The sequence below is a fragment of the Etheostoma cragini genome, chromosome 5 (genome assembly GCF_013103735.1).
Source record: "Etheostoma cragini isolate CJK2018 chromosome 5, CSU_Ecrag_1.0, whole genome shotgun sequence".
Taxonomy (NCBI): domain Eukaryota; kingdom Metazoa; phylum Chordata; class Actinopteri; order Perciformes; family Percidae; genus Etheostoma; species Etheostoma cragini.
Genome location: NC_048411.1, coordinates 7,621,560 through 7,649,390, shown reverse-complemented (window position 1 = coordinate 7,649,390; position 27,831 = coordinate 7,621,560). Strand labels below are relative to the sequence as shown.

General features: G+C 41.0%; 1 protein-coding gene across 4 annotated transcripts in view; it reads left to right on the top strand.

Moving 5' to 3' along the window:
* The window catches only part of abca2 (ATP-binding cassette, sub-family A (ABC1), member 2), a 199,252-nt gene that overhangs the window by 28,145 nt on the left and 143,276 nt on the right, over positions 1-27,831 (top strand). For all 4 annotated transcript variants that reach the window (XM_034871883.1, XM_034871884.1, XM_034871882.1 and 1 more), the window contains 4 exons: positions 1,459-1,580; positions 5,821-5,934; positions 25,821-26,042; positions 26,246-26,622. In XM_034871883.1, the coding sequence (XP_034727774.1) occupies positions 1,459-1,580; positions 5,821-5,934; positions 25,821-26,042; positions 26,246-26,622 (835 nt within the window). The remainder of the gene's footprint in view (positions 1-1,458; positions 1,581-5,820; positions 5,935-25,820; positions 26,043-26,245; positions 26,623-27,831) is intronic.

Sequence of the window (27,831 nt, the reverse complement as noted above, 5' to 3'; positions counted from 1 at the left end):
GGATGAGTCGTCGCTGCGCTCTTGGGGTAATTTTGGGCGGCCTGCCACTCCTGGGAAGGTTCACCACTGTTCCATGTCTTCGCCATTTGTGGATAATGGCTCTCACGTTACTTCGCTGGATTCCCAAAGCTTTGGAAATGGCTTTATAACCCTTTCCAGACTAATAGATCTCAATTACTTTCTTTCTCAATTGTTCCTGAATTTCTTTGGGTCTCTGCATGATGTGTAGCTTTTAAGGATCTTCTGGTGGACCTTACTGTGTCAAGCAGCTCCTATTTAAGTGATGCCTTGATTGTGAACAGGTGTGGCAATATTCAGGCCTGGGTGTAGCTAGAGAAATTGAACTCAGGTGTGGACAACCGCAGTTATAGTATGTTTTAACAAAGGGGGCAATCAGTTTTCACACAGGGCCATAATGGTTAGGATTTCTTTTCACCTTTAATAATAAACACCTTCATTTAAAAATTGCATTTTGTGTTTACTTGTGTTGTCCTTGACTATTGTTTAAATTGGTTTGATGTTCCAAAACACTTAAGTGTGACAAACATGCGAAGGAACAGGAAATGAGGAAGGGGGCAAACACTTTTTCACACCACTGTAGGTAAATAACACAACAGTTATGTATTTTAATGCACTGATGTATAAATGTAGAGATATGAAAACAATTACTTCAATAATGTGTTTGAATTAAATAAATATTAAATAACATGAACATCATCTCAATTTTCCCTTCTAATCCTGCAATTAAGGGCATAGCAAAATATATATCCTACCCTGTCATGAAAGAAGATATTTTATCAAATATTAAATCAATGGCTGCCATATATATTCATACACTTCAATCTGATCATTCTGAGTGTATTTTCACATCTTTTTACATTTAACTGAGCAGATCTGTGAGCCGCATCAAAAGATACGTTCACTTTTTTTCAGATAAGTCTTAAACAACAATACTCACATGCCAATATGTGCATTGTAATAGTTATTGTTCTAGTTAGTTTGGAATTGTCTTCTTCTGCATACTAGCCATTAGAAAAACCCTTCCTAAAGTGACTCCAAGTAATAAATTGAGGACAAACTCCCCAGTCCTCATTCGCTCTCACTATTCCATTGAAAACATTTTGGCAGGTTCTTTGCTGTGTTAAACGTGATCTTTTAAAAAAGGATAATTCCAAATTAGTTTTATAATATTTGATATGCTATAAAAAATACTGCCCCAAAAGACAAAATCTTAGAACAAAGTAGTCAATTACTATGAAGTCTGCCTGACACTTAATCATAAAATTATACTCCTCAGGGAAACTGTGTCCTTTAAATCAGAAGACTGTTTGATGTACCAGTCCTCACAAATTCTTACACATATTCATTTAATTTGGAAAGCTTTTAAATAATTTGTGTGTGTGTGTGTGTGTGTGTGTGTGTGTGTGTGTGTGTGTGTGTGTGTGTGTGTGTGTGTAGGCTTTACGCTGGCCGCTGTGTTGAAGAACCAGTCGGTTTTCCAGCAGTTCCTGGTTAAGAACCTTTCCCTGTCCAATTCTACGACCAGCCTGCTGCTCAACACTCCAGTCAACCTCAGAGAGGTGATGTCTTCAATTGGGATGGTTATCATCATTGTTGTTTCCCCTTGCTGGATTAATAATGTATACATTATTATTATTATGATTATTAGAGGTCCAAGCCTGAGGACCCTGCAAGGACCTCAGGAGCAACAATTGACCTTATTCCATCTAGTGGTCAAATTAGGTGAATTGTTGCGTCAATTGTTTGCACTATAGAAAAAAAATGTGAATGTAAATCTCCTGATCTGGGCCATTCCCATTTCCACCTAGACAATGTGTGAAAAATTGTGAGTTATTGAAAACCTACTTGGACAAACTCATCCTAGACCGTGCAACCAATCTGCATGAAACTTGGCACCTAGCATCTCTAGACCGACCTGACAAAGAGTTATAGGGTAATAATTTCACATATTACGCATATAACAAAATTGTGCGTCTATAAAACACCAACTTTGCCATATCTTGACCAAAATAAATGATGCAAAACTTTAGATGTTTACCACATTTGTTTACCATGACCCTCTAGAGGACACCCACACATTATACAAAATTTGGCCACTAGGGTGCACTACAAGTACAACAAGTTTATATCTCATGATTGGGTCATCTGAATTTTACGAAATTTGGAGGGTACCACCTAGGGCCACTCCTGAGGCCGCCCCTACAGTGGGGCACTGATTGATCAAAGTTGGCGTTACCTATGGGACCCAGGTTTAGATTAATCAATTACACTAATACGAACAACTTTAAATTTACGGGGTAGATGTACAATGGGTCATGGACCTCACCTACAAAAAACTACACATATGGACCATAAGGTGGCGCTATAATGATGTTTTTGCCTTTAACTCCCACATTACACATCGCACATTAGAAAACCTTACATCCATGTGTTTCTTGAATCAAGCTGAATCACGATCATTTCTGATTTTTTCGAAGTTATGTAAAGAATGTTGCTACATTAAATTATGCGCATTTGACGACCAAACTAACTTAATTTTTCGCCAAATTAAATGTTATCAGCATAGAACATGAGATCATTGTTAAAAGTCCCACTATGATGCTGTTTTTTCAAATTTGGCAATGATCGGCCATTAGGTGGCGCTATAATCATTTATTTGTTTTGGCAAATAACTCAATGCATTTAAATGGGAAATTTGCAATTGCACTATTTCTGCCACAGTAAATGCTATCAACATGAACTTGTGTGCTTGTTCGGCATGTTGCTCTGAGGCAATGTAGACCAGTTTCAGCCCTTTTACTTAGTCAATTTTAATCAGATATTTGCAACCTCAATGAAACGCGGACGTAGTGGCTCATGTTTGCGCAAGGAGGCTTGGACCCCGTCATCATAACTGCTTGCAGTTCTAGTTATTATTATTATTATTATTATTATTATTATTATTATTATAAGGACAAAGAACACTGAACCCACTTGTGTTTAATCCAGGATTGTATTGTAACAGCCGGGAGGAAGCAGTATTTTATAAAGTTGATTACTCTAAAGCACAAAGTTCACTGTTATAGGCTCTGATAAAAAACCTCCCTTTGTTGATACATAGTCATTCTTTTAGGTCATAACAACAATATAAAATTGTGTATAATTTTCTGAGTCAAAGGTACTCATTTTTGTAGCTTATAGTGCCATTTCAAGTTATGAGTTTAGGAACGATATTGTACATTATATGCTACATGCCAAAGCCTCCAGAACTATCAGCCCTGATTGACACATCACCACCCAAACTCAGTGGGGTCAGGCAGGACATGTTATAGGCAAGATCCAGTACCAATCATGACCAAACAGAATACCATACAAGTTGTATGAGAACTGTCCAAGAGGGCTGAAGCTCCTATGGATCCTCATGCCTAAACGAAAAAGAGCATCCCATCTGAGTGGTGAAGGGCAGTCACAGTTTATAACCAATTCAGGAGCGTAGCCCTACTAATTGTTAGGGGAAGATTTTCTTTTCTGTTATGGCAAGAAGGATTGCCACCTACTTTATAAAAAACAGGTACTGTATATTGACACCTCAAAGGGGAAAACTCCTCCGCTGACAGTTAGGATACACCTTTCTATGCTAACGTTGTTACGTTAGCTCACTCGCATATTCGTTTAAACTAAGGTAGATTTCAATCTGCATTTCTTGTCGGCCTACTAGATTAAAATATGAACACAATCTGTATGGAATAAACAACCATTATGTATCAATATACATGATTAAAAGTGATTCTGGCTAAACGTAAAAGAAAATTGAATATATACTGAACAAAATTATAAACGCAACACTTTTGTTTGTGCCAATATTTCATGAGCTGAACATAAAGATCTAAGACTTTTTCTATGTATGCAAAAGGCTTATTTCTCTCAAATATTGTTCACAAATCTGTCTAAATCTGTGTTAGTGAGTACTTCTCTTTTGCCAAGATAATCCATCCACCTCACAGGTGTAGCATATCAAGATGCTGATTAGACAACATGATTATTTCACAGGTGTGTCTTAGGCTGGCCAAAATAAAAGGCCACTCTAAAATTTGCAGTTTTTTACTGTTTTGGAGGGGACCGGGAGGGGTCTATAAACCTGTCAGTATTATATAAGGATTAAAAAATAATACCAGGTGGCTGCTATTACTATATATATTGTATCTATATATGTAAAGACAAAATGCTCATTACAGTTCAAATATTTATCAGAAAAAGGCTGTTAACATGCTTGAAATGTTCTCTGCCGTTTCAGTACTGGGCAGAGCTGAAAGAGGATTTTGAATCCATTTACATATTCAGTGATGGCATTTAGCTGACATTGTAGATAAATTAACTTAGAATGCCTAAAATAATCATCACTATATTAAGCATTAAGCAGTTAAGGGTAAGAGGTCACTGCACCCTGAAACATCATAAACATTTTTTATTTGAATGATCTTTTTTCAATTTTACAATTGAAGTCAATGGTGAAGAATTAACAGGAAATGTGTGTTTCTGTAAATTCATATAAATGATATTCTTATCTTTATTTCCCCTCCACTAAACAGTATGTATCAAGGGCTTCATTTTGATGCAGGGTTGTGGCACAAAGTGCAGCTCTGGACTGACAAATTAGCATTGTCCTGGGACACACTGGAGTCATTTTTCTTGTGCCAAACAATGGCGCACTGCAATCTTGGCGCCAAGAATGATCATGTTTTGCACTGAGCTCCAGAAGACTGTTCCAAAGTCCTGTCTTCTAAAAGAGTTTAGCATTTTATTTGGTGAAGGCACACCAGCACAGACCTCTCTAAGATAGCACGAAATCTTTAAATTTTTTGTGATAAACAACTTTTATTTATTTCTTAATAAACAAAACATGTAATTTGCAACAATAAAATATGAAAATGTCCCCTCTAGTTTTTCTATCTGATGAACTGTTTGTGAGCCCACTTTTGGATTGATGGCACTCCTTCATTCCTCCATGCTCTTTGAAGAAACTGTCTGGCTATCTATACACTAGTTTGGACCCAACTTCTTATGTGCTTATCTATCTTGTTTAGGATTTACTCATCTCCCAGAACAAATAGTATTGGGCTGAATGGAACCTGGGTCTCTGCAAGCCGATATAGGTTATCCGGGCCAAAAATTCCTGGACCTCATCACAGGACTATAGGACATGAAGTAATTGGCCATTGTGTGACATAGTTTTAATATTCCAAAAAATTCTGTCCCACTCCTCATCATTCTGTGTAATATTCAGATCCCTTTCTAATGTCTTCTTGAGGGCTGACCATGCTCCATCCCTCAGATTCAGCATAAACATAGAATAAAACCCAGAAGCCTCATGAGTTTCAACATATTTCATCAACACCTTATCTAAACAATCTGGTACCTTTTAGGGCTGAAGAACTGAATACAACCCCAAATAATAGATGGCGAAGTTGCAAATATCTAAAAAAATTAACACTCGGCAATGCCACTTTGCTGTACTACATCCTCAAAGGATTTCAATATACCTCCAAGATACAATTCCCACACTGTAATAATTACATTTACAGCCAATCCCTCTAAAAAAAAAATTAAAAAAATAGGGAGCTGGGCCACTTTTTCCCAGCTTTTGGGTCCCAGCGTCACTTACTTTTTGGCTTTCAACATTTTTAGCGTCCACAATGTTTCTCCTCCAGGCTGAGCACAAATGTCTCTGGTAATGTATATTTTAAAAGGTAAATATAGCAGTATACAAGCACTTATTATACTCATGTTCATATTTTGTGTGTGTGTGCGCGTGTCCTGCAGGTGTACAGTCTTATCTTTAGTACATCTCTCAGAGATGGAGTAGGGACCCAAAGTTGGATTCAGGGGGCAAAAGGCACCAGAAAAAAACCTGGAGACAGCGTTCTTCATCTGGAGGTAAGTTTGTACACCAATCACACTTATGCACACACCATATTACACACAGTGTCATATATCAGAACACCAAGGTCCACTTCATGGTAGTGGTGACTGCTATTTTGTGGCCTTCTTCTTGTAACTACAGTTAGTCGCATCACAAATCATAGCAATTATGGTGAATTTATGGAGGTCCTGTAAAGAATTTCCAGGGGTTTAGCTGTGTTCAACAATGTCAATACCAGCTGCAACAGCAACACTGGTACTGTTTTCTCTTTGTGAGTCTGTGTCTGTGTGTCATTAAAGTAAGGTGACCAGATTTTTCAGACAGAATCCGGGGACATTCTCAGCTCGGATATATTTATATATGCATATGTAACCCCAAAACACGTCATGTTTTAATTTTTGTTTAACTTAAAACGGGGATACTAGACCTAGAGCTGTCCTCATTAGGGGCTGAGCCTGGCACGGCGCCAGGATTCCAGCTTTGGATGGGCCAGACCAATTGTGGGTGGGACTTAAATTAAAACATGTTATCAAATCACTGTTTAATCCAATACAAATGACTAATATACTTTTATATTATCTGTGCTAACTTAATAGATATTTCAGTTGTGTGATGCTCTTTAAATATGTTGTAAAAAAAACATTGTACAAAAGTTTGGTGTTTCGGATGACCCTATTGGCGCTCGCACTCCTTGGTTATGACAGAAGGGGAGCGCTGTGGAATATCCATTACGCACCGTACCTGGCTGCGCTATAGCGCAATGCTCCACACACCTAAGGCCTATAAACTGTAATAGTGGTCAGGCATCTAATATTTCCCCAAAACATAATTTAGTTCTGCTCGTATAACAGGAGGCAGAATCTTTCATAATTCTGTTTAATTGTTAAGTTTTCACCAATACAGATCAACAACACTGCCCGACAGTTTCCTTCAATACATAACTTGTTCATTGACGTCATCTGTAATGTAAAACAAGACTCAAGTTGTTTCCTAGGGACAATCTGTTACTTTGAAGCCAATTTAACAAAAGGAAATAAATCAAATTAACAACAGACACGGCGCCCATAACAAGAGAAACCCATGAGGGAAAAAGAACAACAGTAAGCTGGTATAGAAATAGAAATGTGGCTGTAGATTTGTAACGGGTTATGAATTGATTATTGTAATATATCTCATTACAATATAATACACAGAGTAGCCTTCACACACCTTACTGTTATCCCATCGTGGTACACGCTAACGTAGGCCTAGATGAAGCGAACACAAAACAACTAATTTCCTCTTTTTCTCTCTGTTATGTTACTTACTTTCAACATGTAGCCTACGATTTCATCGCTAGTGTTTTTAGGTCCGATCGCAGGCACACACACTCTCACACAAATTACAGCAGTAGTCGGTGGGGTTTGCGCTTGAAAATGTCAATGATTACATTGAAGTTCGAGAGTTACTGTAAGCTCTCTTTCAAATGTCAACAGACAGAGAGACATAAGGCGAGATGTAAGCAGGGTGCTCCTATTTGGTGTTTTAATCCGGTTGATACTGGAAAAGATGCATTCAACTGTACAGGATGTCATTGGCAGTGTTATCAGAACTTTTAAGAAAGCATGGATATTTGGGAAAACATCCTCATTGCATATGTCCATCACTTCAACAAGACTTTTAAGATGTTCTCCTCTTTATTTCTTCCTCTCTATGAATTGCACAAACACTGCGAGCTCCGACTCTGCTTCCCTGCATTGTTGAGAGTGGCCAAGCAGGTGGTGTCATTTGTTTGAAGGCTAGGGGACATCAGGATTGCTACATATGCCATGAGGCCATAGGTGTCACTGTGTAATTGAGTGTTCAATTAATTAAGCTGGCAGTCTATTAGCGCGTTGGAAATGTTGAGCAGGTCACTGTCACTCGTCACCCTTGTCAATTTCCCCAACGTGGATATGACAATACTTCCCTCAAATCGGCCTGGGAGTTTTCTTGAGTGGGCAGGGAAAGTGGGCACATCCCAGCTCCCCACATCATGATCCAACATCATCTTATTTTTTATTTCCAACATCTCTGAGAATGCACATTCACCGGTTCAAATGTCTGTCAGCTCTTGTTTGAGGTTTTCGATCAAATCAACCGTGTCTGTCACTGATGTAGTGAAATATGGTGAAGGCTTTTAGACGTGAAGTCGGGTTTACTGAACAGCTGCTTAAAAAGTACAATGAGGAATATGACCTTTTTTGTTCTGATTTGCTGAAGGAGTGACTGTACCTCAATCTCACTCTGCCCCGCCTCTTCTGCGTACTGTGCCAGCAGCTCCACATTTACATCATACAGAATGAAAACTTTTGTTACTGCGGCCAATCTTGAATCCCACCTGGTGTAACACCCTTGCTCCAATTCCAATGACCTCTGATGGGTCACGTCTCTCTTTGAGCGTTAAGGAAACGGCATGACGTTCGCTGACGCAAATTAAGGTGTGCTATGTGTTTAGAGTGTCGAAAAAGGTTGAGGCATCCAGCGATGTCCGGGCCACAGCTGACAGCACAATGTTTAATCTGTGAGAGTGATAGTGCACATAGACAGCTTTTTTAAAGGTGCTCCTAACGATGGCTTGGACACCCCCCTTATATCCAGCCAATACTAATGCACCAACAAACCCAAAGCCAACTCAAAGGCTAGGGTCTAGTTCAAAAGGTGCGACAACTTCCAATATTTTCTGTGCAATTGCTTCAGTAGGTGTGTTGTCTGTTGCTACAAGTCCAACAGCACGTTCTTGCACAGTCCCCTCGTGTACTTACCGTAAGCAAACGGCCTCTAGCAGCTTTTTGGATACATCCTTACACTCGTCCGCTAAAATAGCATAGAAAGATCCCTCATGCAGTTCACGTTTGATTTGTCGCAACAGGAGAGTGCACGCAGCCTCCAGCAGGTCATTCTGAAATTCATGACTTAGCATCTTTGCATTGCTTGGGATCGCATCTAGTCGCTCTTGAATTGCTTAGTCATGCCTGCAGACAAGTCTATAAAATTACAGGAAATGACCTGCGTTTTAGACCTAATCATTTTTATGGTTGCCACGCAGGGGTACTTCCTGTTTGGCACAAGTGATGAGAACCTCCAGAATGACTTTGATGTGCTCCCGATTCTTCTCTATGATTTCACCCTGTCTGCCATCTGTGTTGTTGAGTTGATGGATGATAGAGCCACGCTCAGACATTGACAGCCTGTAATTATTAAATGTATCTAGTGCAAACTTGTGCGATTTGCTGTTTTGGTGCTTTAAACAAGCGTGATTGTTGTGCTTCCAGTCCCGGTATCCAGCCTTGCTAAACTTCTCCTCCCTGCCCCGCTCACCAATGTGCCTGCACATCTTACAGAATACTGTGTCCTTACTGATGCTGTACTCAAGGAAATTGTATCTGCTGTACCAGTTTGTGTAGAAACTCCTTGCTTTGTCACTTTTCACTGTGACCGGATACTTCAGCACTGGTTGAGTTGCGGGCTCATCCACGGAAGACAAATCCACTGGGCTATTTTCCACTCGCGAGTCAGAGGCACTAGCAACGGTGCTGGCTGTGCTTGCCGCGCTGTCCTTGCTAGCCACGCTAGCATCCTGAGGTGGCAGAGACGAAGATGAGATAGACGTTGTGGGTTCCAACTCTCCATCATCTCCTGGTTGCAGAGATGACTCCGAGACCGTTCGTTTATGTTTCAGGTACCTAAACAATCCATCCTATCCGAAACCTCAATGTCTCAGTGTCTGCTGAACTTGCTCAAAAATATCAAATTAGACAACTTTTTAAATTAAGTTTAAAAACTATTTAAGATTTAAACTATTTTAGCACAAATTATGAGATAATTTGCAGATTTTGAATAATTCTTTATAATTAATACAGATACAGCTTTCTGAATGTCCTCTGCCTTCAGTCTCTGGAGGAGCTGTTCCCAATCTCCACGGGTTTCTACGTCACTAGCGGAAATGAGGTGGCTAATCGTAGCATGCTAGCGGTAGCATGCTAGTGGTAGCATGCTAGCTTGTTCTCAATAGCAAAACATTGCTACAATACACAATAGTAAGTCTACAAAAGAACTACTTCCATGTCTCTGAGACCTAAACAACAACAGCTCCTCCATTCTTTTTTCTTATTTTCTTATTTTTTCTCAATTTGGATTGTACTTCTCTTGTAATTACTTTTGTATAGATTTTCTCTGGATTCACACCACCTTTTGGGATTATTGCACTTTTTATTTCTTACCTAATAATGGAACTATGGCTGACGGAGTCGGGACACGCATTGTTTATACTCGGGATCATCTGTTCGCGCTGCGGAGCGCAGTGGAGATCCCCAGGGACAGACATGTGATAACCCAGGAGCTGTTATGCAAGTTAGAAAAGGATGTTGTCTAACTTGTTGTTGAAAGAAACTTCAAGAGAAGAAAAGGCGCTTTAGACTTGCTGTCCCCTTTGTCACTATGGGTAACCTCAGGTCCATTTCTAATAAGACAGACGAGCTCTCTGCGCTAACACAACACCAGCAAGAGTGTAGGGACAGCTGCGTACTCATCTTCTGAGAGTTGGCTGACACCAAACATCCCGGACTGTGCTGTTATCCTGGACAAATTTCACCTTCCAGTGGCAGATTTGCCACTGTCAGCTTCATCACTGAAAACAACAACGCAGAGTACAGAGGACCGACAGAACTTTGTGGACTGGTGTCAGCAAAATCACTTCCTGATCAACGCAGGGCAGATCAAGGAGATTGTGGTCGATTTTCGCAGACGGCGGTCTGCTCTCTCCCCTCCGGTGAACATCCAGGGAATGGATATTGAGAGAGTGGACACTGGGAGAGTACCTGGTTGTTCACCTCAACAAAAGACCCACAACACTGATGCTGTGTACAAGAAGAGGTTGTCCTGAAGAGACTGAGGGGCTTTTGGAGTGACAGGGCCCCTCCTAAAGACTTTCTATGACTCTGTGGTGGTGTCAGCCATCCTCCATGCTGCGTTCTGCTGGAGCAGCAGCATCACTGCGAGGGACAGAAACAAGTTGGACAAGGTGATCCAGCTCTGTCGTGGGCTGTCCTGTTGACTCCGTAAGGGAGGTGGGAGACAGGGTCCTGGCTAAACTGACAGCTATTCTTGTCCACGGGTCACATTCCATGCACTACACCCTGTCCGCCCTGGAGAGCAGTTTTAGTGACAGGCTGCTCCACCCCCACTGTGTGAAGGAGAGATACTGCAGATCTTTACTTTCACGGCCGTCAGACTACACAACAAACACTTTTGACTCTGTGCAATATATCCTGCAGCCAATCCAATCATTACTTACATTTCTTAATTTTTCATTTGGGCAAATTTTTTAAGTGCAATTTCATAATTTATTAATTAATGTGTAAGTATTTTAAAATCATTGTACAATACTGTTAATACTGCTCTATTTTGTGCGTTTATCTCATCTAATGCTTGGTCTTGGGGGAATTACTGGAATTGTTGGGTTTTTGTATATTAGAGTGTGGTCTAGACCAACTCTATCTGTAAAGTGTCTAAAGACAAAGTATGTTATGATTTGATACTAGAAATAAAATTGAATTGAATTGAGAGGAGCCTGGCAGCTGACGGCTCTGGCTCCCATTCTACTTTTAGAGACTCTAGGAACCACAAGTAACGCTCTATTCTGGGAGTGCAGTGCTCTAGTGGGACAATAAGGTACTATGAGTCCTTCAATATATGATGATGCTCGACCATTTGAGCTTTGTAGGTCAGGAGGATTTCAAATTCAATCCTGGATTTTACAGGAAGCCAATACAGAGAAGCTAATACAGTAGAACCATGATCTCTTTTCTTAGTTCTTGTCAACACATGCGCGGCAGCATTCTGGATCAGCTGAAGAGTCTTAAGGGACTTATTTGGGCAACCTGATAGTAAGAAATTACAGTAGTCCAGCCCAGAAGTAACAAATGCATGGACTAGTTTTTCAGCATCGTTTTGAGGCAAGATGTTTCTAAATTTTGGCAGTGTTACTAAGGTGAAAGAATGCTGTTCTTGAGGTTTGTTTTAGACGGGCGTTAAAGGATATATCCTGATATCAAAAATGACTCCTAGATTTCTGACAGTAGTGCTGGAGGCCAGGGCAATACCATCCAGTGTAGCTATATCTTGGGATAATGAGGTTATTCAAACATGAGATGTTTAGGGCCCAGTACAATAACTTCAGTTTTTTCAGATTTTAACATCAGAAAATTTTAGGTCATCCATGATTTTATATCTTTAATGCATGCTTGAAGTTTAGCTAACTGATTGGTTTTGTCTGGCTTGACTGATAAGTATAATTTTGTGTCATCCACATAACAGTTATAGCTAATTGAGTTTTCCTAATAATTTTGCCTAGAGGAAGCATATATAAAGTGAAAAGAATTGGTCCAAGCACTGAGCCTTATGGGAAGCTATGGCTAACTTTATCGTACATGGAGGATTAATCGTTAACATTACCAAATTGAGACTTGATCAGAGAAATAAGACTGAAACCAGCTTAGGGTGATTTCCTTTAATGCCAAGTAATTGTTCCAGTCTCTTTAACAGGATGGGCTGATCAACAGTGTTGAATGCTTGTGTTGACAAGTATGGAGACAAGTCTTTTGTTCGAAGCAGTTACAAAATCGTTAGTACTTTTCCCCAGTGCCGTCTCTGTGTTAAGATGCTTTCTAAATCCTGACTGAAAGTCCTCAAGTAAACTACTGCTATGCAAAAAATCACACAACTTCAGGTTTAAGGAGACTACCTTCTCAAGGATCTTGGAGACAAAAGGAGGGTTAGATATAGGTCTATAGTTAGCTAAGACATCAGGATCGAGGGAGGGGTTTTCAGAAGAGCTTTAGGCTGAATCTAATTTCTCTGTCTTACCCCTACCCCTTACCCCTTACCCTCGTTTTTGCACTTTCACGCGGGACCTAGTGGTGTCCCAATTGTTAGGGGTAGGGTATAGACTGAGGGGTGTATGGCCTAAGTCTGTGTGGACGCGACCTCACTTGTAAACACACAAGCAACAATGGCTGCCGCATGACCTAGTGGTGTCCCAATTGTTAGGGGTAGGGTATAGACTGAGGGGTGTATGGCCCTGGTCTGTGTGGACGCGACCTCACTTGTAAACACACAAGCAACAATGGCTGCCGCATGGACCAGAGAGACACATAAATGTAAGTATTTTCGGCTTAAATAATTGATTTAAAAGTTACGTCAGTCTTGTTTTGTGGTCTATGCAGTCCTGTACATATACTTGCAACCATGTTCCTAACTGAAACTTTTTTTAAATCGCTAGCTTGCGATGCTAACGCTAATGCTAATCGCTACCGCATAGAATGGACTGTGTACATTGCATAGATTGTATAGCTATATATATATATATTAATATCAATATTAACGGTCTATGATACATTGCTACGTGCTTTACATATACCGTCCTGTATCACACAGGAGAACACAGCAGCTCACAGCAGCTGATCCACTTTGGGGCTGAAAACGAGCAGAAGTTTCCTAAATCATGTGTTCATGTTGCACCCATTCATTATTGTATTGTTACTGTATTATTGTAATCATTTATAATTAATTCCTGTTCATGCACTTGTATATTGTTGTTGGTTTCGATACGGGACACTGATGAAATGTGAGGGGGGGTTACTGGCCAACAGGCTTCAGACTGGTCTGGAATATCAGAACAGCTGTAGGTAATTTGTTTGTTTGTGGTCTTGTGTGTATTTTTTTAGTTTTACACATATGAGTGCCTTTTTTAAGTGTGTGACATGTTAGCTATGGTTCTACTAGTTGATAATGGTTCTGTAACATCATTTTATGTAACGTTTTTGCCTGTTATGTTCAATTTATCAGCAATAACGTTTTTGTGAACATCAATGACATTCAAAACGGTGATAACTAAAACAGATATACAACACACCATGTAGACAGGGTGTATATGTATGTATACAAGATACATGTGTATAGACATATGTATTGCAAACAGACCTAAGTACTACACAGATAAGAACATCTGCCTCTGCACCACCAAAGTGAACATAAAATAACTATTAAATATAAAAATGCATATGCCACTGTTGTCAAAGCCCCCACAATCAACAGACAGAGACGGCATCTTGGATGTTTGTGATCAATACTGTATGGTGATGTAACCAAGTGGTGTCCCATTTCATAGGGGTACGATTTCACCCCTACCCCTTACGTAGGGGTAAGTGCTGAGTGGGATTCAGCCTTAATCACAGTTTCAAATTATTTCAAATGACTGCATTACCTGTTAATAAAGACTATTGATTGTATCTAGCAATGAAGTCTTAACCATGGAAAATGCTTCTTTAAGTAGCTTCATTGGGATGGGGTCTAAGTGACAGGTAGATGGCTTAGGTGAAAAGACCTGTAACATGAATTATTGAAGGTATATAGGATAGAAGCATTCCATGTCAGTATTGTCTTTCTTTCTGGCAGTTTAAAGGTGATCCGTTGAGTTGAGTGCAAGAGGTGATGAATTTTCTCATATTTTCTCAAGTTTAGTAGTGTATAGTAGCATAGTATAGTAGTATATCATTAAAGAAGCTCATGAAATTGTCATTACTCAAAGCTATGGGAGTGAATAGCTCAATAGAGCTGTGATTAGCTATAGTGCTGAAAAGAAACCTGGGGTTGTTCTTATTTTCTTATCAGTGATGATTAATAGTCCGAACTGGCATTTCTGAGGGCCTTCCTAAATTTTGGAAGACTGCTAACAGAAGCTTGGGCATGCCTTCCAGTGAGTCTTCAATTTTTACTAACCTTTTTTGACAAATCCTTTGTCATTTCTTTCATCTTGGCCAAAACCTCAACCATCAGGCTATGGCTGTCAGCACCTGTAGATTCTTTACCTGCAGCTGTGTTCCTGGTCGTTGGAAGATTTACTTTATTCAAACGTCTTTTTATTAAAGAATATGAGGCATCATACAATTCGACTGTACATTCTGAGTACAATTTTTTTTTAAGGTAAAAAAAAAACAACAAGACAAGACAAAGCAAAAGAAGTAACAATACAAAACAAAACGGTGGTGAAAATATATGGAGTTAGATTCCTGCCAAAAGGTTGTACACAAAAAAATGTGTTGCACACAAATAAAAGTTGTTTGTACATAAAAGAAAATTTCTGCCAAAAGTCACGTGATACATTAAGAGTAGTTCTGGCTTTGTGACAGCAGGGGGCGCACTCAAAACAACTGAAACGCCTGGTTTGGCTGGGGAAGACAGACGGCATTTCACAGCTAACACCATGAGCACCCCACAGGGGAGTTTCCTAACTTTCACGGTAAAAAATGGATATCTGACTATGTCATAACTATGCAGATAGAGCATTTACAATTTCCAATAGAACCAGAGTGGGTACCCAGATAAAAGCATTGTTAACAGATCATAATTTGGGTTTTATGTTGTTGTTTTTTAACCAAAAAAATAACTCTCTATTGTTGTAGGCACTTGAAGCCTATAACAATATTTGATTTGAAAAGTGCGCCCCCTGCTGTTACGAAGTCAGAACTACTCTTAATGTATCATGTGACTTTTGGCAGAAATTTGCCGCAGAGGGGTGTGGAAATGTTTCGTACTCAAGGAGAGGATGTTTTGAATGAGCAGAGACCATTTTGTACTCGGGGACAATTTATAAATGATATTTTGAGTGCAACGTTTGGGGAAGGTTTGTAAAACAAGTTTTATGTGTGTGTAACGTTTGAAGACAGTTTGGAAAAGAACTTTTATTTGTGTGCAACACATTTTTTTTATGTACAAACAACTTTTATTTGTATGCAACACTTTTTTTTGTGTACAACCTTTTGGCAGGAATCTAACTCCATAAAAATACCACCAGGCTGACCACGGCCCCTTACACTATCCCAACCCCCTACCCGCCTATCTAACTCCTTCCCATTTATCTCCACCCTCTCTCACCCAGACCATCACTCTAACGCCATTTCAACTGTCATAGTGTGCTAGGATGCGGATTGTTGTACTGGGTTTGTTGTTTTCAGGTATGATATGAGAGGCTTCCATGTTTTATTTAATAAGTTGAGCCTGTCTTTCAGCGTGTACCTTATTCTTTCTAAATGAAGTTTATTAGTTAAATCATCCAACCACATCTTAGAGGTAGGCAAAGCTGTGCCCTTCCACAATATAAGGATTACTATCTTTGCAATTATAAGACAATATGAGAGAAAGCACTGCTGTGCCACACTCAGCCTGCTGGGGCGGCTGTGGCTCAGTGGTAGAGCGGTTGCCTGCCAATCGGAAGGTTTGTGGATCAATCCCCGCCCCTGCAGTCATTGTCGAAGTGTCCTTGGGCAAGACACTGAACCCCGGGTTGCCCCCGGTGCTGCGCATCGGAGTGTGAATGTTTATCTGATGTGCAGGTGGCACCATGTACGGCAGCCACAGTGTATGAATGTGTGTGAATGGTGAATGTTTCCTGTAGATGTAAAAGCGCTTTGAGCAGTTGTTAAAACTGGAAAAGCGCTATATAAATACAGCACATTTACATTTACACTCAGTTTCCTGTAGGTCTCCGATATTCCAAGAATGATGAACAGGTGCTCAGGTTTGATTGAAATATTTATGACGTCAGACATAATGCTACATGTATCAATCCAGAACAGCTGGATCCTTGGGCAAAAAGCAAAACTATGGAGGAGTGTTGCTACGGAAGAGTGGCATTTATCACACATAGGTGACACATCTGGGTATACGGTATGTAGTTTCTCCTTTGATTAATGAAGCCTATGTATAATTTTAAATTGGAGAAGACAACGTCTTACGTTATCTGAACAATTGTTTATTTTTTCAAGACTTTCCTTCCATAAGTCATCTGGAATAGCTTCACCAAGTTCTCTTCCCACTTATGCTTATAATTTTCAGTTGATGGGGAGCTTATTAATAAGAGATTGTCATAGACGCGGGATATCATTTTACTCTCGTTAGGAGACAATGTCATGCAGTCCTCTACTCTAGATTGCGTCTCAAAATCTCTTAAGTGTTTCCGAACGTAGTCCCTAATTTGTTTCCAGGTACGGATCATGCTATGTATGATGGGATTGTTATTATACAGGGATTTTTTTTATCGCGACCGGCGCTAGTAGGATTGCGGCCATGTAATACGGGACGCATACTACTTCCTGCAGTAGTAGCCAATCAGACATTGGTATTTATTTGTCCAACCAAAAGGTGGATGTCTTAATTGCTGAAGCCAAGTACTGGAGCATTTGAAAAAGATATAACATTTGCGGGAGGAAAATCATCTTTATAGTATTAATTCTCCCAATTAAAGAAATTGGGAGGGTGTCCCAGAATGAAATTCTAGTCCGTAATCACTCTATTAAAAGAGGGAAATTTGCTTGAAACGGAGAGGAGCACTTCTTGGTCACATCAATCCCCAGATAGGTACATTTTTCTTGGGAGACCTTAAATGGAAATTGATCTAGGTGTGCATGGTCATTCATGTAGCATTAAAACACTTTTAGTCCAATCGATCCGATAACCCAGAAGGTCCCAAACAGATTGATTTTGTCAAGAAGATTTGGGATAGTAATTTGAGGCTGTGTTACATATAGCAGGATATCATCTGCATATAATGATATCTTAATATTGGTGTCCTTGGTGGAATATCCATAGATCTGGGGTTTTATTCTGATACTTTGGGCTAGAGGTTCAATAGCCAGTGCTCAAATTAAAGGGGATAGTGGACCTCCCTGTCTCATCCCTCTATATAGGCTAAACGGGGAGGATATTGTCCGGTTTGTTAGGATTTGAGCCATGGGATTCCTTTAAATGAGTTCAATTAGTGACAAGAATTTAAGAACTTCAAATAGGTAACACCACTCAATCTGGTCAAATGCCTTCTCAGCGTCAACTGCAAGTATTACAAAGTCAGTAGGCGGACCTCTCTTTGTATATAAAATATTGAAAAGACGTCTAAGTTTGAAAGTAGCACTCCTATTTGGTATGAAAGCAGTCTGGTCGATATGAACTAGCTTTCCCAATAAAGGATTCAGTCTGTTAGCCAGTATTTTAGCAAACCATCGGCATCAAGGAAGGAAGATAGGACAATAAGCGCCTACTTCCTGTGGGTCCTTCCCTTTTTTGTGAATTAATGTGATCACAGCCTCAGTAAAGGCGGGGGGTAGATTACCCTGTACCTGGGCATGTTCAAATACAGTGGGGTAAATAAGTATTTGACCCCTTGCTGATTTTGCAGGTTTGCCCACTTGCAAAGAATGCAACGATCTATAATTTTAATCATATGTACATTCTAACCGCTGTCTTGGCCAGGACTCCCTTGAAAAAGAGATTAGTAATCTCATTGGGATTTTCCTGGTTAAATAAAGGTAAAAAAAAAAAAAAAAAAAAAAACAGTGAAAGACAGAATCCCAAAGAAAATTCCAGAAAATCACATCATATGAATTTATAAAAATTGATAACCATCTGATGAGGAAATACAAGTTTATGACCCCCTACCAAACAGCAAGTATTCTGGCTCCTACAAGCCAGTTAGTCTTCCTTTAAGACACAGCCCCAATCCCAACCAATTATCTACATCAAATACACCTGCCTCACCTCGTTACCTGTATAAAAGACACCTGTCAACACCCAAACAACCAGCATCCAACATCACCACCATGGGCAAGACCAAAGAGCTTTCTACGGACATCAGGGACAAGATTGTAGATCTGCACAAGGCTGGGATGGGCTACAAGGGAATCGGAAAGCAACTTGGAGAGAAAAGATCAACTGTCGGTGCAGTTATCAGGAAATGGAAGAAGCACCACACCACCGCCAACCTCCCTCGGTCTGGGCCTCCACACAAGATCTCGCCTCGTGGGGTGTCCCTAATCATGCGAACGGTGAGGAATCATCCCAAAACCACAAGGGGGGAACTGATGAATCAACTGAAGGCAGCTGGGACCGCAGTTACAAAAGAAATGGTTGGTAACACACTACGCCGTCATGGATTGAAATCCTGCAGCGCACGCAAGGTCCCCCTGCTCAAGAAGAAACATGTACAGGCCTGCATGAAGTTTGCCATTCACCACCTGGACGACTCAGAAGAGGCCTGGAAGAAGGTGATGTGCTCAGATGAGACCAAAATAGAACTTTTTGGCCTCAACTCAACTCGTCGTGTTTGGAGGGCAAAGAACACCGAGTACAACCCAAAGAACACCATCCCCATCGTCAAGCATGGTGGTGGCAACATCATGCTTTGGGGGTGCTTTTCAGTCAAGGGGACGGGACAATTCCATCGTATTGAGGGGAGGATGGACGGGGCCATGTATCGTGGAATTCTGGACCATCTCCTTCCCTCAGTGAGAGAGCTGAAGATGGGTCGAGGATGGGTGTTTCAGCACGACAACGACCCTAAGCACACCGCCAAAGCAACAAAAGAGTGGCTGAAGAAGAAGCACATCAAGGTTCTGGAGTGGCCTAGCCAGTCTCCAGACCTGAATCCAATTGAAAATCTTTGGAGGGAGCTTAAAATTCGAGTTGCCAGGCGACAACCTCGGAGCCTGAATGATTTGGAGGCTGTCTGCATGGAGGAGTGGGCCAACATCCCTGCCGAAATGTGCACAAACCTTGTCACCAACTATAAAAACCGTTTGACATCTGTGCTGGCCAATAATGGCTTTTCTACAAAATATTAACATGCTGTTTGTCCAAGGGGTCAAATACTTGTTTTTCCTCATCAGGGTCAATTTTAATGAATTCATATGATGTGATTTTCTGGAATTTTCTTTGGGATTCTGTCTTTCACTGTTAGATTGTACATATGATTAAAATTATAGATCGTTGCATTCTTTGTAAGTGGGCAAAATCAGCAAGGGGTCAAATACTTATTTCCCCCACTGTAACAGGTAAGGGGATAGATTATTACAGAAAGTTTTGTAAAGTTCCCTTGGAAGTCTATCGGGACCGGGTGTCTTATTACTCTTTAGGGAGGCAATAGCACCCCGAAACTCTGAAATTGTGAGGTCAGAATTTAAAGAATCACAATCCTCCTCACTCAGTCTGGGAAGCTCACATCTTTCTAAAAATGCATTAATAGTTACAGAGTCTGAAGTGGTCTTGGAAGTATACAGATCAGTATAGAATTCAAGAAATCGGTCATTGATATCTTTAGGCTTTGTAAGTATTGCGTTAGCAGATTTACTTGAACCTTTGTTCTTGTTGCAACTGTTCTGGTTCATGTTTGCCACTGTGTCAAGATGGATAAAGTCTGCGTATATCTGTTAAATTTGTTGAACGTGTGTTTGTAGTCCACGAGGTTGAGATCTCAGTTATCGAGCAGCCATCTGGTAGGGCGATGTGTTTCCATTTTCTGGTAACCTTTTTGTTATCTACAGCTGACTTTTTGCTTCTGTCTTTACTTACCGTACGTTCACACCGCCACCGACTTGAGATGCAAAAAAGCTCTGCCCGCCCCGCCAAGGACACTTGTCAAAAAGTACGGGGAAGCTTTCAGCTTTAGCCGCTCTGACGTGGTGGCGTTCGTACAGCGCAATTTGTCAAATCAGTGTTGTGAGCAACTGAATTGCATTCCCGCTTTCGTAAATATTTCGCGCTTGTCCTCTATGTGTATCATTGGATAATTATGGATCCTTGCGAAGTAGTAGTGTTTGGTGCTGCTGCTGTATTGTATTTGCGGAGAAGACGTCGTACTCTGAGATTTTGGGTTCACAACACCCTCCAGGACCGTTATCAATTCGGAAAGTATCACAGGTTGGTGCAGCAACTGCGGCTTGATGACGAGAGGTTCCAGCGGTACTTTAGGTTGGACACAAAGCAGTTTGACAGCGTGCTGTCAAAAGTAGGGCCGCTCATTATGAAGAATTGCACAAATTACCGCCGTGCAATATGTCCTGCTGAGCGTCTGGATATTTGCCTGCGGTTCTTGTCCACAGGGGACTCCTATCGCACTATTACTGCCAGCTATCATATGGGAGTGAGCACTGTGTCCAACGTTGTCCCCCACGTCTGCAGGGCCATTTGGGACTCCATGGTAAAAGAGTATATGCCATTGCCCACCACAGAGGATTGGCTGAGCATTGCAGAGGGGTTTTTTACCAGCGGTGGGCTTTCCCCAACTGCCTTGAATCCATTGATGGGAAACATGTTAATTAAGGCTCCTGACAATTCAGGGTCCATGTATCTTAATTTCAAGGGGACTTATTCAGTTGTGCTTCTGGCTGTGGTAGATGCCCAATACTGCTTTCGGGTAGTGGATGTGGGCAGCTACGGGCGGACGAGTGATGGCGGTGTCCTGGCCAACTCCAATTTCGGCCGGCACTGCTGGACGGGACGCTTGGCCTGCCCCAGGATGCTCTGCTGCCGGGAGCTGAACATCTAGGACCGCGGCCACATGTTTTTGTTGCGGATGAGGCTTTCCCACTGCGCCAGGACCTCATGCGGCCTTTACCCGGCTCCAACCACTCTGGCAGGCGCAGAGTATTCAACTTCAGGCTGTCACATGTTAGGCTGATTGTTGAGAATACCTTTTGGTATTCTCACAATTCAATGGTGTATGTACAGAGGAGTCTTTGGGGTCAGCCCTGCAAATGTGGACGCCTGTGTGAAGGCTACCTGTGTCCTGCATAATTTCCTGAGGAGGACCTCAAAGACGCCAACCAGGGCGACTATACCACCACCAGCTGCGGACAGTGAAGGCAGTATCTGGGGTGGGCAGCAACAACTCCACACGGGAGGCCATCCATGTCCAGGAGATATATACCTCCTATTTCTCCACCGAGGGAGCTGTTAGCCGGCAACCCAGAGTATAAGCCTAGTGCTTCAAACGGCTCTTTTAAGAGCCACCAATTACATGAAAAGCATAGTTTCCATAGCTAAGCAACTATACAATTTTAAACTATATAACATGGATTTAAAAATAATAAACACAACCATGAATGTTGAAAATATTTTACAATATTTATTGGAAAAATATCCAATTCACAACGTAACTTTATTTAAATTTTCACTTTTTTTTTGATGATGCACCCCGTTCATCACTGCAGATCTTCTTCTTATTATTATTAACTTGTATTATTATTATTATTAACTTTTATTATTATTAATAACTTTTATTATGTGTATTGTGTGAATGATACTGTGTATGTGCACGTGAATATGAGGGAGAGAGAACAGGGGGCATCTGACAGCACTGCGAGGGTAGCAAGCTTACTAACACCCCTCACAGTGCACCCCGTTCCTATCTTCAGGAGGAGGCTGAGGAGGAGGAGACAGGCTGTGGACAGGTACCGGTCTGTTGCTCACAGCCTCCAATGCTGTGAGTAGTCTCTCCTTAAAGTCAGGGGTGTGGGGGTTCCTCCGTCACTGGGTGGGCTGGCTTGCTCTCTGCACTGTGGTGTTGTCTGATGCCTGAAGCTGTGGTACCTGCTCTTGTGCTTGAAGCTGTGGTGTTTGCTCTTGTGCCTGAATGTGCCCGGCCGTGGCAGTATCACTGTCCTCTGGCCAGTGTCCACTGTCATCTAAGACTTCCCCTCACCCATATTAGTGGACGTTGGTCGCTCCATAAAAGGGTTGAGGAAGCCCATGACCACACTGTACAGCCATGGCCGGACACTGCTTGCCCCCGTTCTTTCTTTCCTTCCTGAACATGTCCCTCAAGCTCTTCCATTTCTTTTTGCAATCATCAGCTAGTTAACAGACAACACAAAAAACATAAGCAATGTGAATATTAAACATCACAGAGCAACTACTTTACATGAAGACCTATTGGTCTACCTATAAATCAAGGAACTAGCATGATAAACGTTATTTATCTACAGGAAATTTTAAATCCATAGCAATCACTGCACTCTAATATCTCGTGTTTAATCATATGCTGATTAAAAATATTTTTGAGTATCTGTCTGAAACCGTTTAAACCTAAAATGAACAGTGGAATGGAGATGACATGAGATGCCGAAAGAATGAATGTAAAAACTGGCGGTAACTTTATGGCGGGCCCGATGTTGTAGTCGTAAACCTCCCGTTTGACACAACTCATTAAGTGCATATCACTAAAATGCTTCTACTTTTATTACTTTTGCGCATTTAATAAGGGTAAAATGATCTGCAAAACAGATTTTACCATTCACATCAAGCAAGGACGACTACCATGAAAAGGTGCACTGCTCATTTCCCTCGTTTAAAAGATTATGAATCATCAACACGCATTTTGCCTACTCACCGGACACACCAACTATCTTGGCTACTTTATCCCATGCCTCGTTTTTTTTTAAACTGGTCCCTATACGCAAACTACGTCATATCATAAATGAAAGGAAACCCAGCAACGGCGATGATGAGCTTCTCCTCCATTTTCCTCGGAACATATGTTTTGGTAGGAACGAAAGATTACATTGTATGTTTCTCCGGAATAATTCAGCGTAAAGGACGTCTATATTCCGATTGGCGGCTGGCGTTGGCCGCTGCTTCCCGCTAAACCGCGTCATAGCTCATTACCATAAAGTTGAAAAATTTCAACTTTCTGATTGACGCTAAACACGCTCAAAACGCCCAAAACGCGATGCCGACAGATTTGCCGCTCCTTGCAGCTGAGAGTAGTCGGCTTCCATTGAAAATGAATGACTTCAGGTATCTTTAGACTCTCAAGTCGGTGGCGGTGTGAACGTACATTTATGGATTATGTGTTTCTCCATACAGGTGGTATACAGTAAGCAGTTTGTTTATCAGGTATCAAAGTGCTAAAAAGATGGACAAGAGTTCGCATATTTAAAGCAACACGGCCATGAACTGGCACAACATTAGTAGGTCTAAGACAGCATTTAACACTAATTATGGCCGAGTGCCGAAGGCCCTTTTGAAACTGAAGGAATTATTATCCTTTTTTTGACAAATTAATTGCCTTTTTGATGGGTTTAACATACTCAAAAACGTTCCAAAAATGGAGGTTTCATCCAGTCTGGTGAAAGTTTACGTATTTTAAGGGTTTCGGGAATAGGCACAGAGAAATAGCTTGCTACGGCCCATACAAAGTTAAAGAAATTGAGCCCCTACAGTACATTTAACATTTAACAAGACGTATAAAAAAGTTAATCGAAGCCATACCATAAACCCAACATTAAAGGTTTGAAATTTGTGCGCTTTTGGCCATTTCCACATGTTGTACTTTAACAAACTCCTCCAAGACATTTCATCTGATTGACTTCAAATCTGGTTTGTACCATCTTAAGATGTTAAAGATTTTAAAAGAAAAACTTTTTGTTATAGGGCATGGCTGTGGCGGGGTGGCCATTATGTGTTTCCACTTCCTGTTTCCTCATCAAACAGGAAGTGGGGGTAACTTGAGTGTACATTCTCCAATCTGCTCAAAACTTTTCACGATCCATAAGAGTCCAACCCTGAGGACACAAAATGACGATAATTATTTAGAGCATTTATTGATGAACCAAGAAGTTGTTGTAATTTTAGTATACATAGAAATTTCCCTTGATTAAGAAGAGTCCAGTCCTAAGGACGTTTGTAGGCCAAAATTGACTTTTGGTCATAGCGCTGGCAACAAGAAATCGGCCTTAAATGACAAACATCAACCGATTTACATGAAACTTATAATGAGTGGTCTACATGTGATACTGCGGCGCCCTGTATGCTTGAATCACGCCCACTTACTCAGGCCACGCCCAATTTCGTAACATTTGAACCTTTTAAAGTAGTGTCTTGTGTGAGTTCTTACTGAACTCAGCAGAAAGGCCCACCTTCATTGCTGATGGTTTGGCCACACCCCTTTCAAAATATTCAAACTGTTTAAAGGCTGTGTTGCAGGTTAACCACAATTGTTGATTATTGGGTCCAACATAGCACTCTCGATATGTATATCTATTTTCTATTCATGGGTTTTTTAACTCAATTTGGTGATGACATCACATTTGGGAGAGTAGCCTCTGCCTAGTACTAGATCTATGGTGACTTACTTGGATGAGGAAGAGACCTTTCAAACCTGTCAGACGTGAGAGGGCAAAAATGAGGAAATTCTGAGGGTAGGGGAAGTCTCCTGGTGAGTTGTTCATTTAGCATTGCAGCAGTACCAGCGCAGCAGTGCATACAATAATGACTGTTTGTTTTTTTACTGTCAGTGAATAGCACAGAGTGAAAGTCAACATTTTCTTTATATCTAGTGACAGTGATCATGTTGTTAGTTCAGGTAAGCACGGGTAAACCCCCCTCAATAATCCCTATTTAAATCTTAAATAATAATCATTAATTTATTTAAATCTCGTTTTTCGCAAAAACTGGTCACATTTGATGAAAACAGATCACATATCAATATCTGGAATAGCTGGAATCGTTCTTTAAGCGGCATTCATTCTTCAGCAGGGGCTTTATGCAGAGCTTTCACTGTAGCCTACATAAGTGTCCGGAAGTTTGTAATTGTTCATAATAGCTTATCTCTTCATGAGAATAGATGAGCTTGTATGTGTGTATGCTGGGGTGTGTGTGCTAGAGCAAGTAAGAGAGTGACAGGGATTAGCTTTGGAGCAAGCGTCTCCCTGTGCGTACTGACCACAGTCAGAAAGCTATACCAGGAAAAGTTAACCCTCTCCTTGGTTTCATGTTGTTTATGGAGAAGGAGATCCCGGAAATAAGTAGGGTGAAATGCGATGGTACCAGGCCACGGACAAATGGACGTATCACATTTTTTGCTCTGCAACGTGTAGTTACAGTTTTTGAGAGGTGAACATCAGGCTACGGCGTAGGGTCTGGCATAGGGACTGTATCTACACTTACTTTCTTAAGTACCCACAGTGTCAATTTAACACAGGACCATAAATTGGCCTTTTGAGTGACTGGTCCTTAAAATGCTCATCAAATGAACTAATTTCATCTTCAACAGGGGGCCTTCCTGACTGAAGCCCTGCTGGAGATCCTCACCTGTGGGGAGGGCAGGGCCAATAAGCTCAGTAAGATCCTTTTGGTGAATGAGAAGCAGGGACCAGTGCTGCAGGCCTATCGCAATGCAGTGTGCAGCGGAGGGGAGAGTCAGAGGTCAGAGCGCTTCAGGCTGATGAGTCTCGAGCTGAGAGAACAGATCAACACACAGAGTCTCACTGAGAAGGTACAGATGAAACTTTCGTGGCATAAAAAAAAGAATCTACAATAAAAAAAAGAATATAAAATTGATAGCGAAGTCAAACAAACATGGTCTAAGTCTGTGTAGTTTATTTATTTCAGTAACAGAAGCAAGATTGAATCACATGAGATTTGCTCACTAGGTCTCTCCCTCCACTCTCCACTTTTTTTCTACTTCCAACCAACCAGCTTCACCTGGAACAGCCCAACTCTTTGTTTTCACTCTCTCAGTCTGATGTCTGGGTCCTATTAAAAGACCTTGCTGATGTAGAGAGGCTCCTCAAGGACGTGGACCTGCTCTCTGGCCTGGCTCGCTTGCTGCCCAAAGGAGCCTGTACTGGTCGAACTCCAGCCTTCCACACAAACATGACCTGGCCCCTTAACACCACTACCTGGGGCCCTAACATGACTGATATCCCTGGACAGAAAGGGGCGGAAGGAGCAGAGCAAGGTAGAGGAGCAGGAGAAGGGAAAGAGAAGGAGGAAGCAGAGAACCCTCACTCTCAGTTTTCAGCATTTGTACAACTGTGGGCCGGACTGCAGCCAATTCTCTGTGGGCACAACAGGTTAGTGAGCCAAGAAAAGGTGCTGATATCATCTGACAAAATGTTCGCTGTCAGTGGGAAGAGCATTACTATTATGTTTTTGTGGAGAGAATGTAACTAAACAGAAGAATCTTTTCAGTATAAAGGCTGATTGCTATTTGTTTTTTTGTTTTTTCATTATAACCATCATTTCTATACGTACACATAAATTGTACCCACACTATAATTTGCTGATTGCTGAAAAGACATCCAAGGGACAAAAAACACACGCAGTCAGATGCAGGGTTGATTTTGAACTTCTGTGACCCTAAGTGACATCTTATACTGCCCCCAAAACCGCTCCACCCTACACCCCTCTTGCTACAGTCTCATTGCCCCCTATCATTTTAATGGACGTTAATGAAAATGAATGACTAGGCATACTTATTATCAAAAAAGCATTTAACATACCAGCTAGCCTGTGACATTATTCCACAGCAAGAAGATTGCTTAATTATAATTCATTCATTCTCACTGAATGGGAAATGCTTCTTGGAGAACAGCTTTACAGTCCAACCCAACCTTGGGAATACAAATAACAAGTTTTCATTACCCATGCATTAATGTTGGTATTCATGTAGAAGGATTTTTTCTTAAGTTATTTCTGCATTTTATACTCTTTTGATTTTTTCAGATCTTTTCAGTTTTTCATCCAGAGAGGTATGAGCGCTTCATCTTCCTTCATTGGGTTGTTGACTTTTAATGTCACCACCATTTACCAACGTTACCTGTAGATCATGGAAATTTCCTTACTGGGTCAAACGGTCCAAACAGGACCCTGTCTGTGACAAGCTAAACTGCCTTGTGTTATGTGATTATCCAATGATTGCAGTATAGTTTAGCTTTTCACTTAAAAAGCAAATGCACCTAAAAGAAATGCACCCTGCACGGGCACCCCTGTTAGTAAGGGCGCCAATTGCAATCCCTTATAATGTGTTTGTATATATGTATATATATGTGTATGTGTATATATATATATATTAGGGCTGGGCAAGTTAACGCGTTATTATCGCGTTAACTCATTAATTAATTAACACCGACAATTTTTTTATCGCGCGTTTACGCAGTTTTAGTTATTTCTTTATTATTGTAAAAGTTTGTTGCTCACAGGCCTTGTAAATACTGCAAAGTTTAATTTTCTTATCACCGGAGTACTTCCAGTCTGAAATATCACCTTGACAGTTGATACCA